General features: G+C 53.4%; 2 protein-coding genes and 1 long non-coding RNA gene across 7 annotated transcripts in view; 1 reads left to right on the top strand and 2 right to left on the bottom strand.

Annotated features, from left to right (window-relative positions):
• The window catches only part of RANBP10 (RAN binding protein 10), a 74,671-nt gene that overhangs the window by 3,774 nt on the left and 58,237 nt on the right, over positions 1-12,660 (bottom strand). For 3 of the 5 annotated variants that reach the window (XM_039721243.1, XM_039721242.1, XM_039721245.1), the window contains exon 14: positions 2,946-3,005. In XM_039721243.1, coding sequence (XP_039577177.1) covers positions 2,946-3,005 — 60 coding nt within the window. Of the gene's footprint in view, positions 1-153; positions 496-2,945; positions 3,006-10,936; positions 11,622-12,660 lie in introns of those variants that run through there. The other 2 variants (XM_039721244.1, XM_039721246.1) reach the window with 2 other exon arrangements.
• On the top strand, positions 1,454-3,413 carry LOC120508008 (C-C motif chemokine 3-like). The gene is made up of 3 exons (XM_039721250.1): positions 1,454-1,967; positions 2,631-2,736; positions 3,086-3,413. Exons 1-3 carry the CDS (start codon positions 1,901-1,903, stop codon positions 3,189-3,191), a joined length of 279 nt encoding a protein of 92 aa, XP_039577184.1. The 5' UTR covers positions 1,454-1,900; the 3' UTR covers positions 3,192-3,413.
• On the bottom strand, positions 4,720-6,525 carry LOC120508009. Its single transcript, XR_005628896.1, has 2 exons — positions 6,083-6,525; positions 4,720-6,050 (listed from the first exon to the last, which is right to left on the bottom strand). It is a non-coding gene; the product is annotated as an uncharacterized LOC120508009 (long non-coding RNA).

The following is a 12,660-nucleotide window of genomic DNA, read 5'->3' as shown; positions in this document are numbered from 1 at the left end:
AGACAATATTTCCCACCTCTACAGGTTTTTTTTGTTGTTGTGGTTTTTTTTTTTTTTTTTTTTTTTTTTTTAATTTTAAAATTTTTTATTTTTTGGGTCTGTGCCTATCTGCTTCAATTTCTAAAGCAGGGGTTTTCCTCAGTCAGCAAATTTGTATTCAGTTATTAATTACAGTGAGGTTGGACACCCGTAAAATCCTCTGCAGAGTCTGTACCCCCTCTGCTCTCCACTTGCCTTTGCATTTGCCTAAGCAGGAGCTCCACACTGGGACAGGGGCTGTGCCACTGCTGGGGATGGCTCAGGGGGGGCTGGGAACACCCCAGGAGCTGCAGAGGAGCCTGGAGAAGACTAAAGCCAGACCCAAAGGTCCATGCTGGGGCAGGGAGGGAAGCCCAGTCCTCCAGAGCCTTGAGGAGCCTTTCCAGGCCTTCCAGCATCCAACATGCACTGATTTCCTCCATGAAGAACAGACTGTGGAGGCATCTACTGATGCTTCTGGAGAGAGGAATAAACAGCTGAGGGAAAGGAGGAGCAACTGTGTACCTCAGACAAGGCTGGGAAGGGAGCTCAGGGTTGGCACATAAGGTTTTCTGAGCCAGGGGATGCTGGCTGGGAAAAGTCATTAGCTCAGTTCTCCCTTAATTACAGTCGTGTGCTCTTAACCAGTGCCCCAGAGCTGGAGTGAGCCTGCTGGCCCCAAGGGTCTGTGCACTGGGGATGGGCAGGGAGGGCAGGAGAAGCTGGGGGTGCTGCAGAGCCCACGGAAGGGGACTCTGGCTGCTCTGTGTCCTGCCTGGGGACAGTGGCACCAGCACCCAGTGGGGCTGTGCCCAGCCCTGTGTGCCCCCCCTGCCCCATGCAAGGCCAGCAGACCCCGTGGCCTGCAGACCATTTCTTCTGAACCAGCATTTTCAGCACATTAGATCTGTTTCCTTCTCCTTTCTCCTTTCAGAGAAGTCGTGCAGACATGAGATAATCTTCAAAGAAACCCATTTCCACCTTTCTTCCCCTCTGGGAGCCTTGGATTGATTGCCTCATCCCCCAAGCCACAGCCTGGCCCCTGCTGTGCTCCCACTCAGCACCACCCCATGCTGGCTCCCTGCAGGACCTCACCTCTTCACACACAGCTGCACCTGCCCTGCCAGGGAGCAGATCCTGCATGGCAGCTGGGCTGGGGTGCAGCAGTGCTGCCACTGGGGTCTGTGCCCCCTGCCCCTCCTCACTTCAGTCCCAGTGCTGCTGTGGGAGCCAGGGGCAGCACAGGGGCTCAGGCTTGTGCTCAGACCAGGCTCTGCTCACACTCCCCACCGCCCCTTCCCTGTTTTTTCCCCTTCTGTGAAATCTGCTGAACCCACCAAAAGCACCTCTGGCACCCCCTGCTCCGGGGTCCCTGCTGGATCAGTCCAGTGTGGCTTCTCCTGCCTGACATCCCATCCCATTGTGCTTTCCTGCCTGGCCCAGTGCTCTGTGTGCCCAGGGTGGCTGGGCAGGTTGGTTTGGATGGATCCATCACTGGCCTTTGGGCAAAGCAAATAAACCCCCCTAGACCTGTGGGCTCAGGGACTGTGGGTTGTCTCTCCTGCTAGAAACAAACAGATGAGCCCTGGACTTGATGTCCTGCTTACAAGGGAAGATGGTTTTGATCTGCTTTCAGTTCCTAGAAGCTCCCTTGCCACGTCACGGCTCTTCCATAGAATGCAGAACTGCCCCTCAAACTTTTCCACCCAAAAATAAACTGCAGAAAGCCCCTTGACCCTGGCTTCTTGGTACACCTCTGAATTTTTGGAAATGCAGCCTGAGTGGGCGGCAGGCAGAGGATAAATGGGACAGTGGGGAGAGAGCCACAGCCACAGCCACCGGGCAGGAGGCACAGGGGACAGGAGGAGCCAGCACAGCCACCATGCTGCCTGCGAGGACTGTCCTGCTGCTCACCCTGCTGCTCACCTTCTCCCTGCACCACGCCTCAGGTAAGGAACCTCAGGGGCTGCTGCTGCTGCAGGAGAGGGCTCTGAGCCCTGGGGACAGCCCTGGGGACCAGGGACATCCCACAGGGGAGGTCAGGCAGGAAAGGCCAGCGGGGAGCGGGGATGGTGCTGCTGGCAGGAGCAGCAGCTCCCTGGGCAGGGCAGGGATGGAGAAGGTGCTGGGTGGTCCCAGCAAAGCCAGACCTGGGGACAGGCTGCAGGAGCTTGGAGGAGGCTCTGGCAGTTGTTCCCCAGGTCTCAGCTGGATGAGCAAGGGGGTGGCTGGAGGGAGAACATGCAGCTGTTTGGAAAGGGACAGTTTTGGACTGCAAACAGACTGTTTGCAGTGTTCCAAAACACCCTGCAAGTTGTGCTCCAGCCTTGGAAAGCCCCAAAACCTCATCCCCAGACTCAGCACCCTGACCTTAGTGTGTGCTCTGGGGGCTGCAGCAATTTGGGCAGTGAGGGGCCAGGTCCCTGGCTGTCCCCTGCCCCACCTCTGTCCACGTGCCTGTCCTGGGCTTGCTGTGTGAAGGGTGACAAACCCCTGCCACAGGATGCTATGGGAGCTGCTGAGGTGCCCCACAGCCCCTGTGCTGCTCCAAACCTGGGGGTGCCATTGCCTGGTGATGCAATTCACAACATCCCCTTCCCTCCTGTGCACAGCCCACTTTGCACCCGTGGAATGCTGCTTTAAGTACGCCCAGAAACGCATCCGACACCCTCAAAGCTTCTACGTGACATCCAAGGACTGCCCCCAGCCTGCAGTTGTGTGAGTATCCCAGGCTTTGCCCCCCATCCCAAATCTGGGATCCCAGATCTTTTCCTCCCCCATCCCATCCTGCCCCACAGGCAGGCTCTGTCCCAGCCAGGGGGGGCTGTGGTAGGAAATCAGCTCTGGGGGGTGGGCAAAGAGGGGAAAAAAATGGGTTTTAGTGTTTTCTGCTAATGCTAGTAGTGTGGGAAGGCTCAGACACTCACCATCAGCCCAGGAGGGCACAGGCTGCTGGAGATGGCTCCAAGCCTTGATCCTGGGTGGGGCTGCAAAAAAAAATAATGCACAGAAAGGGAAGGGTTCATGGTTCATGTTTTCACTCTTTTTCCTCACTTTCTCATTGCAGGATTGTGGCTGCCAATGGTGACGAGATCTGTGCTGACCCCAAGAAGGACTGGGTGAATAAAATCATAAAACGGCTTCAAAACAAAAAAGATCCATCCAGCATCTGACTTGCCCATGCAGTCTTCCTGCCTCTCGAGGGAGCCAGCAGGGCTGGCAGCTCTTCTGCAGCGGGTGCTGCACCGTGGGCAGGGCAGGAGCCCTGCTGAGCCCGGCAGGGTCAGGAGTCACAGGGCCATGGGGCTGCCAGCTCCCGAGCTCCTCCTGCTGTCACTGCCCTGCCACGATGTGCTTCTGGAGCAAATATTTATAATAAAGACTCATTGCCACAAGTTGCTGTTTGAACTTCTCCTGATTCTCCAGCCCAAGCAGCAGATCCTAACAAAGCCAGGGCTGGCTGCAAGCACAAAAAGCCTGTGCCACAAGCTCGTGTTTCTGCAGGAGCAAACTGTGCCTGGTCACAGTGTGCTTCACTGGCAATGTGACAGTGGAGCCAGGACCCATAGGTGAGGCTAGCTCACCCCCAGGCAGAGCTGTGCATCCTCAGGGCATGCTCACAGCCCCACGGGCTCTGCAGGTGCTCCAGAATTAAGGGGAGGGTTCTGGGAGAAGACACTGATCTGCCAAACCCTTAATACCATGACAGCTTCCAAATGTGCTGGTGGTCACTGCAAAGTGACTGAGGGAGATAAGGAACAATGTCCACAGTGCCAGGAGGGTGAGGACACAGCCCCTTCAGCTGGACAGAGGTGTCCTGGCTGCCTGGCCCTCCACAGGAAGGGTGGGAGCAGGGTGGGATCAACTTCTGATTCTTCAGACCAAGCAGCAGATCCTAACAAAGCCAGGGCTGGCTGCAAGCACAAAAAGCCTGTGCCACAAGCTCGTGTTTCTGCAGGAGCAAACTGTGCCTGGTCACAGTGTGCTTCACTGGCAATGTGACAGTGGAGCCAGGACCCATAGGTGAGGCTAGCTCACCCCCAGGCAGAGCTGTGCATCCTCAGGGCATGCTCACAGCCCCACGGGCTCTGCAGGTGCTCCAGAATTAAGGGGAGGGTTCTGGGAGAAGACACTGATCTGCCAAACCCTTAATACCATGACAGCTTCCAAATGTGCTGGTGGTCACTGCAAAGTGACTGAGGGAGATAAGGAACAATGTCCACAGTGCCAGGAGGGTGAGGACACAGCCCCTTCAGCTGGACAGAGGTGTCCTGGCTGCCTGGCCCTCCACAGGAAGGGTGGGAGCAGGGTGGGATCCCAGACACCAAAACCAGGCTGCTGCTGGCCCATCTTCTCATGGGAGAGCTGCAAACAAGGGAAAACCTCAGAAAGGCAAAAGCAAGGAATGAGGCAAGGAATTAGGGTCCTCAGCCTAAAGCTTCATCAGAGTTTTATGCTCAGGGCTAGAAAACACTTCAGGGCTGTATTTTCTAGGACACTGAATGGCACAGGAAAAACATCCCTAATGACATTTTTGCCCATGAACTGTAAGCACATGGGAGGAAGCAATGGTGGAAGGGGAAGCTGAAACAGAATCAGATACTGGGGACAAACACCTCGAGGTTTGTGCATGCCCTGTCAGAGGGGACACAGCCCTCCCTGATGAGCAGAGACTGACAAAGCACACGGCTCCACACTGGCTCTTGCACATGGATGTGTATTTTAATAAAAATAATTCTGTCAATATACAGCAGAATGTCGATTTCTTTACCATATTTCCAGTATATTTTCATAGGCTTTTTCTCAGTTAAAATCCAACCCCCCCGAGCCCCTTTTTTGAAGTTTTCATGCGAAGCATCAGATAACTTAATTCACAAATACTAAGCGTAGACTGAACCAATGTGCAGAGTTTGTGTAACGTCCACGTAGCCAATGTTGTACCAGAGAGGTGGAACTCCCTCCAAAGGCCTGGAGGAGCCCGGGGTGCACAGGGGGCTGTGCCCAGCGGCGGCCGCTCCTCCAGGGCTGCCGGGAAACCTCGCACCCCCTGCTCCAGCTGGGCATTTCATACCTGAGTTTTGAGCAACCAGCAGGAGAGGAGAGTTCACTGTGTGCTGGGCAGGTCCTGGGGCTTGCACTGCTGTGTGTGAGAGCTTCAGGGGCTGCAGCCTCCTCCTGCCTCCCCAGCTGCACAGGCGGGACCGAGACACGATCCCGATCCAGCGCCGGTGCAGTCCTTGGTCTGGAAGTCACCATATGTGTGATTTTCAAATTTTCTTTAAAATCTGGATTATCCCCAGAGCTGCTGCTGCTTCTCTTTTCTCCAAGTCTAAGCCTGTGAGAAGCCCAGCATACAAAAATCCCTCTGTGCTCCCTTCTGGAGGAAGGATGTGGCTGAAGTCCTCCCGAGCAAAAACGTCCAAGCACACCCCTGGATCCAAGTGGAGCGACCAGAGAAAGGTGTCTGCCTGGCCATGGGACCTTCAGCAAGGAGCAGAGGTTTGCATGGCTTCCAGGAATGTTTCTGTGAGTGTGAATTCCACACAGGACTTGTGAGTTTCCTGCGAGCAGGAGAGTTAAGCTTCCCTCCTGGAAATAAAGAACTGTGTGCTCCTCAAGCCTGGATGATGCCCTGGCTTGCTGGACACTGCTCCAGCTCAAGCTGCAGGCTCTGAGCTTTGGTTTGGGATGTGGGGAGAGGGACAGACATGCCAGGTTCACTCATCCATCACCTGCCCCCTCTTGTTGCAGGGAAGGATGGTGGAGAGCAGCTAGTGCTGTCTATACAAGAGGTCTCCAGGCTCTCAACTCCTCCCTTTTCCTCCCAAATCTGCTGTAGCTGCCCTCACACAGCCCCAGCAACACTTCCTCCAGCTCTGCCCCTACACAGCACACGGGACAAGGCTCACAGCCAGCTCTGGAGCTGACCAAGAACTGCTGGATTGCAGTTCCCTCCCTCACTCATCCCTCTGGGGCAGAAGGGTCCCAGCAGCACCCAGCACGTCCCCTGGCATGTCCCCACACAGAAAAACCTGTCCCCTGGCATGTCCCCACACAGAAACACCTTGGGTACAGCTGGAGACCCAGCACTTGCTCTTCCTGCCCCTCCACTGAGGCTGCTCTCACACTGGCAGGGCTGGAAGGAAGATGCTCCCCTGCAAAGGGCTCTCCTGGGTGGAACAGGAGCCTTGCTCCTTCTCCCAGGCTGTCACCAGCTCCACAGGACCTCACTGCCCCAGGACTGGAGTCTGAGGGACCTTTCTCTCCACCTGCTGCCACAGGACAGGTCAGTCTGCACTGCTTATGGGGAGAACTTCCTGATCCCATGTGGTGCCCCACACAGCTTCCTGGCACTGACACACTGCTCTGCAGCCTGGCTGCCACGGGTCACCTTCTCCATCAACCCAGGGCAGCAGAACTCTGTCTGAGCAGCATGTGCTACATGTTAACACAGACAGGAACCAAAGCACAGCTGCAATCCAGCCCAGTTTGCTTTGCTGAAGGAGATGTTCATCATCCCCTTCTCCATCAGCCCAGGGCAGCAGAACTCTGCAAGGTGTGTCTGAGCAGCATGTGCTACATGCTAACACAGACAGGAACCAAAGCACAGCTGCAATCCAGCCCAGCTTGCTTTGCTGAAGGAGATGTTCATCATCCCTGATTCCCAAGGTGGAAAATGGCACATTTTCCCTAGAACCTAGTTCCCTAGAACTACCTCCAGCACCTCTGGTTGCTCCAATTTTTCAAGGCAGCCTCAAGAACAAAGCTATTTAAAGAATGGTAAAGATGCCTTAATAAAATGTGAAAAACAAGGACACAGCTTGAGGACAGATTGAGATGTCACTGTGAAAAAGAGAAGGAAGGATATGGGAAGATCCTGGGTGTAAGTAAACATGAGGAATGATGCTCCCAGAGGGGCCCATTCTCCATGCCAGCCACAGCTGCACCTCCTGTGTCCAAATCCAGTGGGCAGCAGCACAGGGAGGACCACCAGGTGCTGGAAACAGAAAGAGGCTGTAGCAGCCATCTTTCACCACACCTGTCTCACATCCCAAGGCAACAAGCTCCAGCTTTGGCTCCCTTGGGCTGAGGGACAGCACCCACTGGACAAGCTCCCCTGAAGGGCAGGATGCTGTGCACTGCCCTGTGCCTCTCTGCTCTGCTGGCCACACACGGGGGCTCAGCTCCCACCAGACTCCAGAGGAATGGCAGAAGTGCTGCAGCTGGTGGGTGGCAAAAAGGGACTGTCACACGTGGACCCGCCCCTTTAGCAGGGCAGAACAAGCCAGGAAGGGCAGGTGGAGCTGCCACATCCATGCTTGGCACAGACATGAGGCACAGAGCTGGCCCTGGTGTGGAGCAGCTCCCACAGCACTGCAGACACCACTGTGGCCATGCAGCTGGGAATACTGGGATTGTGGGAGGCAGAGAAGCAAGGCAGGATTGCTGGTAGCAGTAGGAAGTTTTCCCAAAAGTGGCTGGCTCTGGGAACACACTGCAGGATGCACAGGAATTAGATTGCTGCCCTCCTTGCTCACAGGAGAGCTTGACTGAGAGCTCTCTCAACCCTCTAAGTCTTTAAAGAGCTTTGGTTAAATACTTGCTAGGGTAGGCTCATGGAGTAGCAAGAGAAATCATCTGGAACAAGATGGTTCCAAGAGGAACAGCAGGAACAAGATGTGGCACCCCTGCTACAGGAAAGATATCCACAAATTGGAATGCACCCAGCAGAACCACTAAGATGGTCACAGGCTGGATACCAGGTGTATGAGGTGGATACTCCTCCAAGAAACACTTATCCCACCTACTCCAGTGCATCTCACTCCAAGGTTCTCCCAATGTATTATTGATGCTCTCACTCTCAGCTTGTGGGGGCAGCACAAACCCTTGTCCATGGGAGGGAAGCCTGTGATGCAATTCAGCTCCACGGAGCTCTCTCCACAGAACCCCTGAAGGACACTTTAACCAAGGCTCCAGGTCTGGAGTTGCCAAAATGCTCCTCTCAAAAGGCCAGGCCACTTAACAGGCAGGGCACTGGAACCCAAAGCCCAGGGTGTGCAGGCCTGCAATCAGGTTCCACCAGGTCCCTGTGACATGTTTTCCTTCTGCAAGGCCTTTGCTGCAGTGCCAAGGGCAGGAAGGTGGCTGGGGTGTCCAGAGCACAGGGCTGGAGTGTGTTTGCTGCTCTGGATCACAGCTCTGTGATTGTGATGGTGCCTCTGGGCTCATCAGGGACAGCTGACACCCTCTGAGTGTGGAAAAGGTTCAGTTGTGCCAGCATTTCCCAGGTCCTGGGAAGGACACACAGCTGGAGAGCCTCTCCTGGAGCTGAGGAATGCTTGTGCAGGGTCCAGCTGAATTCTGGAAAACCTCCCAGGCTCTGAAGGCAGCCCAGCAGAGAGCAGCCTGAGTCAGCCACACCCCATGGGGTCCTGCACCAGTGCCACCAGCACTGCAACCAGGGCTGCAGCTGAGCCCTCGTCCCCTCAGAGGAATGGAAAGCAGCAGTTTCCCTTTCAGCTCCACAGTAAAACGTGGCTGCACTGAAGGACTCCTGGGAGCAGTGACCAGGTTGCATGAGGCACTTGGAATAACAAAACCCAAATCATTTTTGTAGAAGTAACTTTTGAATTGCCATGTAGCCTCTGGTTAGTGTACAGCCACATTCAGTGTTGCAGACTCCATTTTAGCTCTCTTTTTAAAAACTACTGCAATAATCAAAGTTTCAGCTAACATGAACCATCAAAGAGCAGCCAGGGTGATTCAAAGGCAAGAGGCTTTGAAATACAACCTGAGAAAACCACATCAGAAATCCCATCCAGGAATCAGGGGTAGGTTGGGACCTACATCCCACCACAAACACGCTTGTCTTCCCCAGTCTGAGTCATGGCCACATTAGTCAGAATCTGAGTACAAGAAGCAGAAACCACTCGTGAAACCACCAGAACACTTGAAGTAAATTAAAAAAAACCAAATAACATCCATCACATATTTCTTGGCACCAAAATAACCAGATATCTAGGAATATCTCTTGGTTTTTGGTAGTGAAAACAAAATAAAAAAAGGACAGTCAGGACTCTAGGACAGTCAGCAAAGCTTTGCTAAGAGACCAAATGTCATTAATATGACACATGATGAAGAGAGTTGGCTTAAAGAAACCACAAAGAGAAGGAATTAAAAAACCTCAGAAAGATAAAGATGGTGTTGCTATGAAGATGAGAGAGGTCTGACTGCAGCCAGGCTGCTCCAAGTGGTGACCAACAGCAGAGGCAAAGCAAGGTCCTGGAGCCTCAGCAGCCAGCATCAGCCCAGCAGTGTGCTGTCAGCCTGAGTGGGAGGAATGGAAACCTGCAGGAGAACCCACCAGGCAGAGCTCACCTGCTGCCTTGGCACGTCTGGGACCTGAGGCTTTGGGAAGGAAACCTCTCACTGAGTTATCTCTGCAGAGCTGCAAGCAGCAGATGAGCTTTCAGGCACATGAGCTGATCCTGGAGAAGAGCTAGAAGAGAAGCCCCAGACTGGCAAGTGGAATTCTGCTTGCTGCAGCTCTCTGCCTCTGTCTCCCTGGAAGAAAGGCTGTGGTAGAGCTCCCCCTGCTTTTTGCAGCTGTACCAATGATCTCATTAAAGTATCTCCTGCAGCTCTAAACCTCCTGCTTCTCAGACCACTGCCCCTACACACTGCACACCTTCACCAAAAGGCAGGGATAAGTTCCCAACCACCTCCAGCACCATCTGCACATTCACTGCCACAGCCTGCCCTGGCCCCCTGCTCTGCCTTGATTTCAGACCTCATGTGCCAGCTGCAAATCCATCCTGCAAACCCAGAAAATCCTTAAAGCTTGGGGCTGCTGCTACTTTTCCTCTCAGTGGCAAACAAACTCTCTTGGTGCTTGAAGCCCTGGCACAGGCTAACCTCCATTTTAAGGACAAACCTCAACAAAACCTGTTCATCTTTCATTGACCTTCCAAAAGAAAAAATTCCTGAACAGCAGTAAAATTCATGTTTGGTTTGAGCTCCCTTGGGTCCTCCCCAGAGGTACTGACCTAAAATTTGGTGCAGAACCTGCCAGGCAGAACCTGCCATTTCCTAAAGGTACAGCAGAGGATGCAAAGCACACAGTGCTGCCAGGCAGCCTGGCCAGGTAACAGAACACCCTCAGAAACACTCACAGTAAACACATTAGTCCATTCTACTCAGAGGTTACTCCCCCACAGATCCTTGCTGGCCTTTTTTGGGACTGGAACTTCAATATTTATCTTAATAATCCCTAAAGAAACACTGCTGCTCCTTTCTGAATGGCTCAGGCCCCACAGAGCTGGTACTGACCCCAACCTGCAACCTGACCTCAGCCTGTGCCACCTGCAAGGACAAGCACAGCTCAGCCCAGGTTTCTCCAGACACTTCCAAAATGTAGAAGTGCTCATTTAGATCAGTGTTACAGAGGTGGGAGAGAGCAGGAAATACTGTTATTACTGAGTTAGTGTCAGAGCCCTCCTCCATGGAGAAAAATGGGGGATTTGTTATTTAATTAAAAATTGTCAGCCCACCAGGGCTTTGCCCACGGATGGTTCTGGCCAACTCACACGACCTGGTTCTACCATACAGCAGCAGATGACTTCATATTTATCAGTCCTGTCCCTCCAGCTGTTCAGAGAGCTGGATTTAACTCTTTCTCAGGGCTGTGAGATGCTTCTACAGCACAATCACCAATGCAGGCAATGTTAATCTTCTACTCCCACTCACAAAGCCAAGACTGAGAGCCTTGGGCTTGAAGAGAGGCACCATGAAGGACCAGGCTCCTCCAATTTCCATCATTAGTGTGTGACAGGACCTACCTCACCCAACCTCCTGAGGGGCTGTATGGTGTGTGTGGCTGGGACCGAGTCTGTGGGCAATAAATACATCAGTGACTTTGTGGAGGTGGAAGAGACCTTTTTAATAAACATGATTCAAATAAAATTAAAAAAAAAAATCCCTCTGAACTGCCACTGTGAGAAGAGTTCGGATTACTAGCACGGATGATGCTGTATGTGCACGATGGAGGGAGAAGGGAAGAAAAGAACAAGCTGTCACCAACTTGATGAGCTTCCTCAGTAAATCAGCATAAACCAGCTCAGCAAAACTCTCCAGATAAAATATTGGTGGAACCATGAAGAAACAACTCAAATCAAAACAAAAAAAAAAAGAGAAAAATCCCTACATCAGAAGGTGCTACATTAGAATAACCAGCGAAATACCGAGCGCCGCTGGAGCCGCAGCAAGGGCAGGGAGATGGGTCAGACCTGCCAGGCTCCCCGGGCTCAGGAGCAGCCACACGCTGAGGGCCTCACTCAGTCCTTGCACGGGCAGTGTGTGTGTGCTACAGGGGTGGCAGGGAGGTCAGGCTATCGGACGAGGTGGTGGTGCAGAGTGGCAGCAGCACAGGGGGAAGGGCAGCACTCCTCGACGGCAGCTCCGTCCCGCTCGCTGTCAGTGCAAATAATCGTCTACTCTGGCAAAGGAGCAGGAGCCCAGGCCCACGCGAGCCATGAGCCGCAGACACTCCGAGGCCTGGCCCAGGGCGAGCATCAGCGGGGGCTGCTTTGGCAGGTTCTGAGATTCTGTGGGGGCAGAGAAAAGAGCTGTTCAGAGGAGGTTTGGCTGGTGCTGGCCCACCTGCGCTCAGGCCTCTCTCTGTCCCAGCTGATCCCTGGCAGAAGGTGCTGGCTCTGCAAGGAAGCTGCTCCCAAATACTGCCAGCTCCGTGCTGCTGCTGCTGCTGCACTCACCCCACCACCCATGATACATCCCACAGCTCAGCAGGGCCTTTGAGAGAGTGCTGCTGTGCTGGCCAGAGCAACAAAAAGGCAACAAAGCTGCTGCTGATGCTGTTTGCCAGAAAACCCTTAAAACATGAAATATCAAAGCATGGAGGAATTAGGAAAGGCAGGAGAATCTGGTCCCAGCTGGGAGGCAACCTCTCTATTTCTGCCACTTGTGCAAGGCTGTACAGCAGCCCAGGCCCTGCATGAACTCACTCTCATCACCATGCCTTTACAGACATGTTTTCTGAGGGAACCCTCTGCTAGCTGCTAACCTGTGTGATGAAGCATGTCCAGACATCACAATTCCCTGGTGACAGACCTCAGCAATTTGTCCATGCTCCTCAAGCAATGGACAAACAGCTGCTGACTGTCAGGGGAAGGGACTCTCCTTCCCAAAACATGCCATTTCTGTTCCTCTGCTCAGCCAGAACATGAGCCCTCATGGGCATGTCCATCAAGTTGTTCCTTTCCCCGGAAGATAATCTCTAAATCTCCTTCTGGAACATTCAGTGTGAGATGCACAGAACCCACAGGAAATCTGCCTGGGCACAGGGAGCCAGACTGGGCAGAGGATGCAACTGCATTCCCTCCTAAAAATAGGATGATACCAGGGCTGAACTCTGCTAATCCATACAGCTGGAAAAGAACCCTGGTAAAGTCTACAAAATTATTCAGGTGGGTTCAGAGCATGAAGGGAGAGGGGCAGAAGATGCACCAAAGAGATCTCAGTTTCTTCAGTGAGCAGGGGAGGAAAATCCTGAAGTGCATCCTTGGGAGCAGCATTGAGGAATATGCAAGGAAGGGAGTCAAAATGGGAGGGTATCAGGGGATTTGT

The sequence above is a fragment of the Passer montanus genome, unplaced genomic scaffold (genome assembly GCF_014805655.1).
Source record: "Passer montanus isolate IOZ18808 unplaced genomic scaffold, ASM1480565v1 scaffold45, whole genome shotgun sequence".
Classification (NCBI taxonomy): domain Eukaryota; kingdom Metazoa; phylum Chordata; class Aves; order Passeriformes; family Passeridae; genus Passer; species Passer montanus.
The sequence above is the reverse complement of the archived record's forward strand: the minus strand, read 5'-3'. Positions and strand labels throughout refer to the sequence as shown.

What these genes read in the sequence shown, in the direction of transcription:
- LOC120508008 (XM_039721250.1), top strand. Translation starts at nt 1,901, where the DNA reads ATGCTGCCTGCGAGGACTGTCCTGCTGCTCACCCTGCTGCTCACCTTC. An exon ending in CTCCCTGCACCACGCCTCAG is followed by an intron (nt 1,968 to 2,630) that starts GTAAGGAACCTC and finishes TCCTGTGCACAG; the next exon opens with CCCACTTTGCACCCGTGGAA. An exon ending in TGCCCCCAGCCTGCAGTTGT is followed by an intron (nt 2,737 to 3,085) that starts GTGAGTATCCCA and finishes TTCTCATTGCAG; the next exon opens with GATTGTGGCTGCCAATGGTG.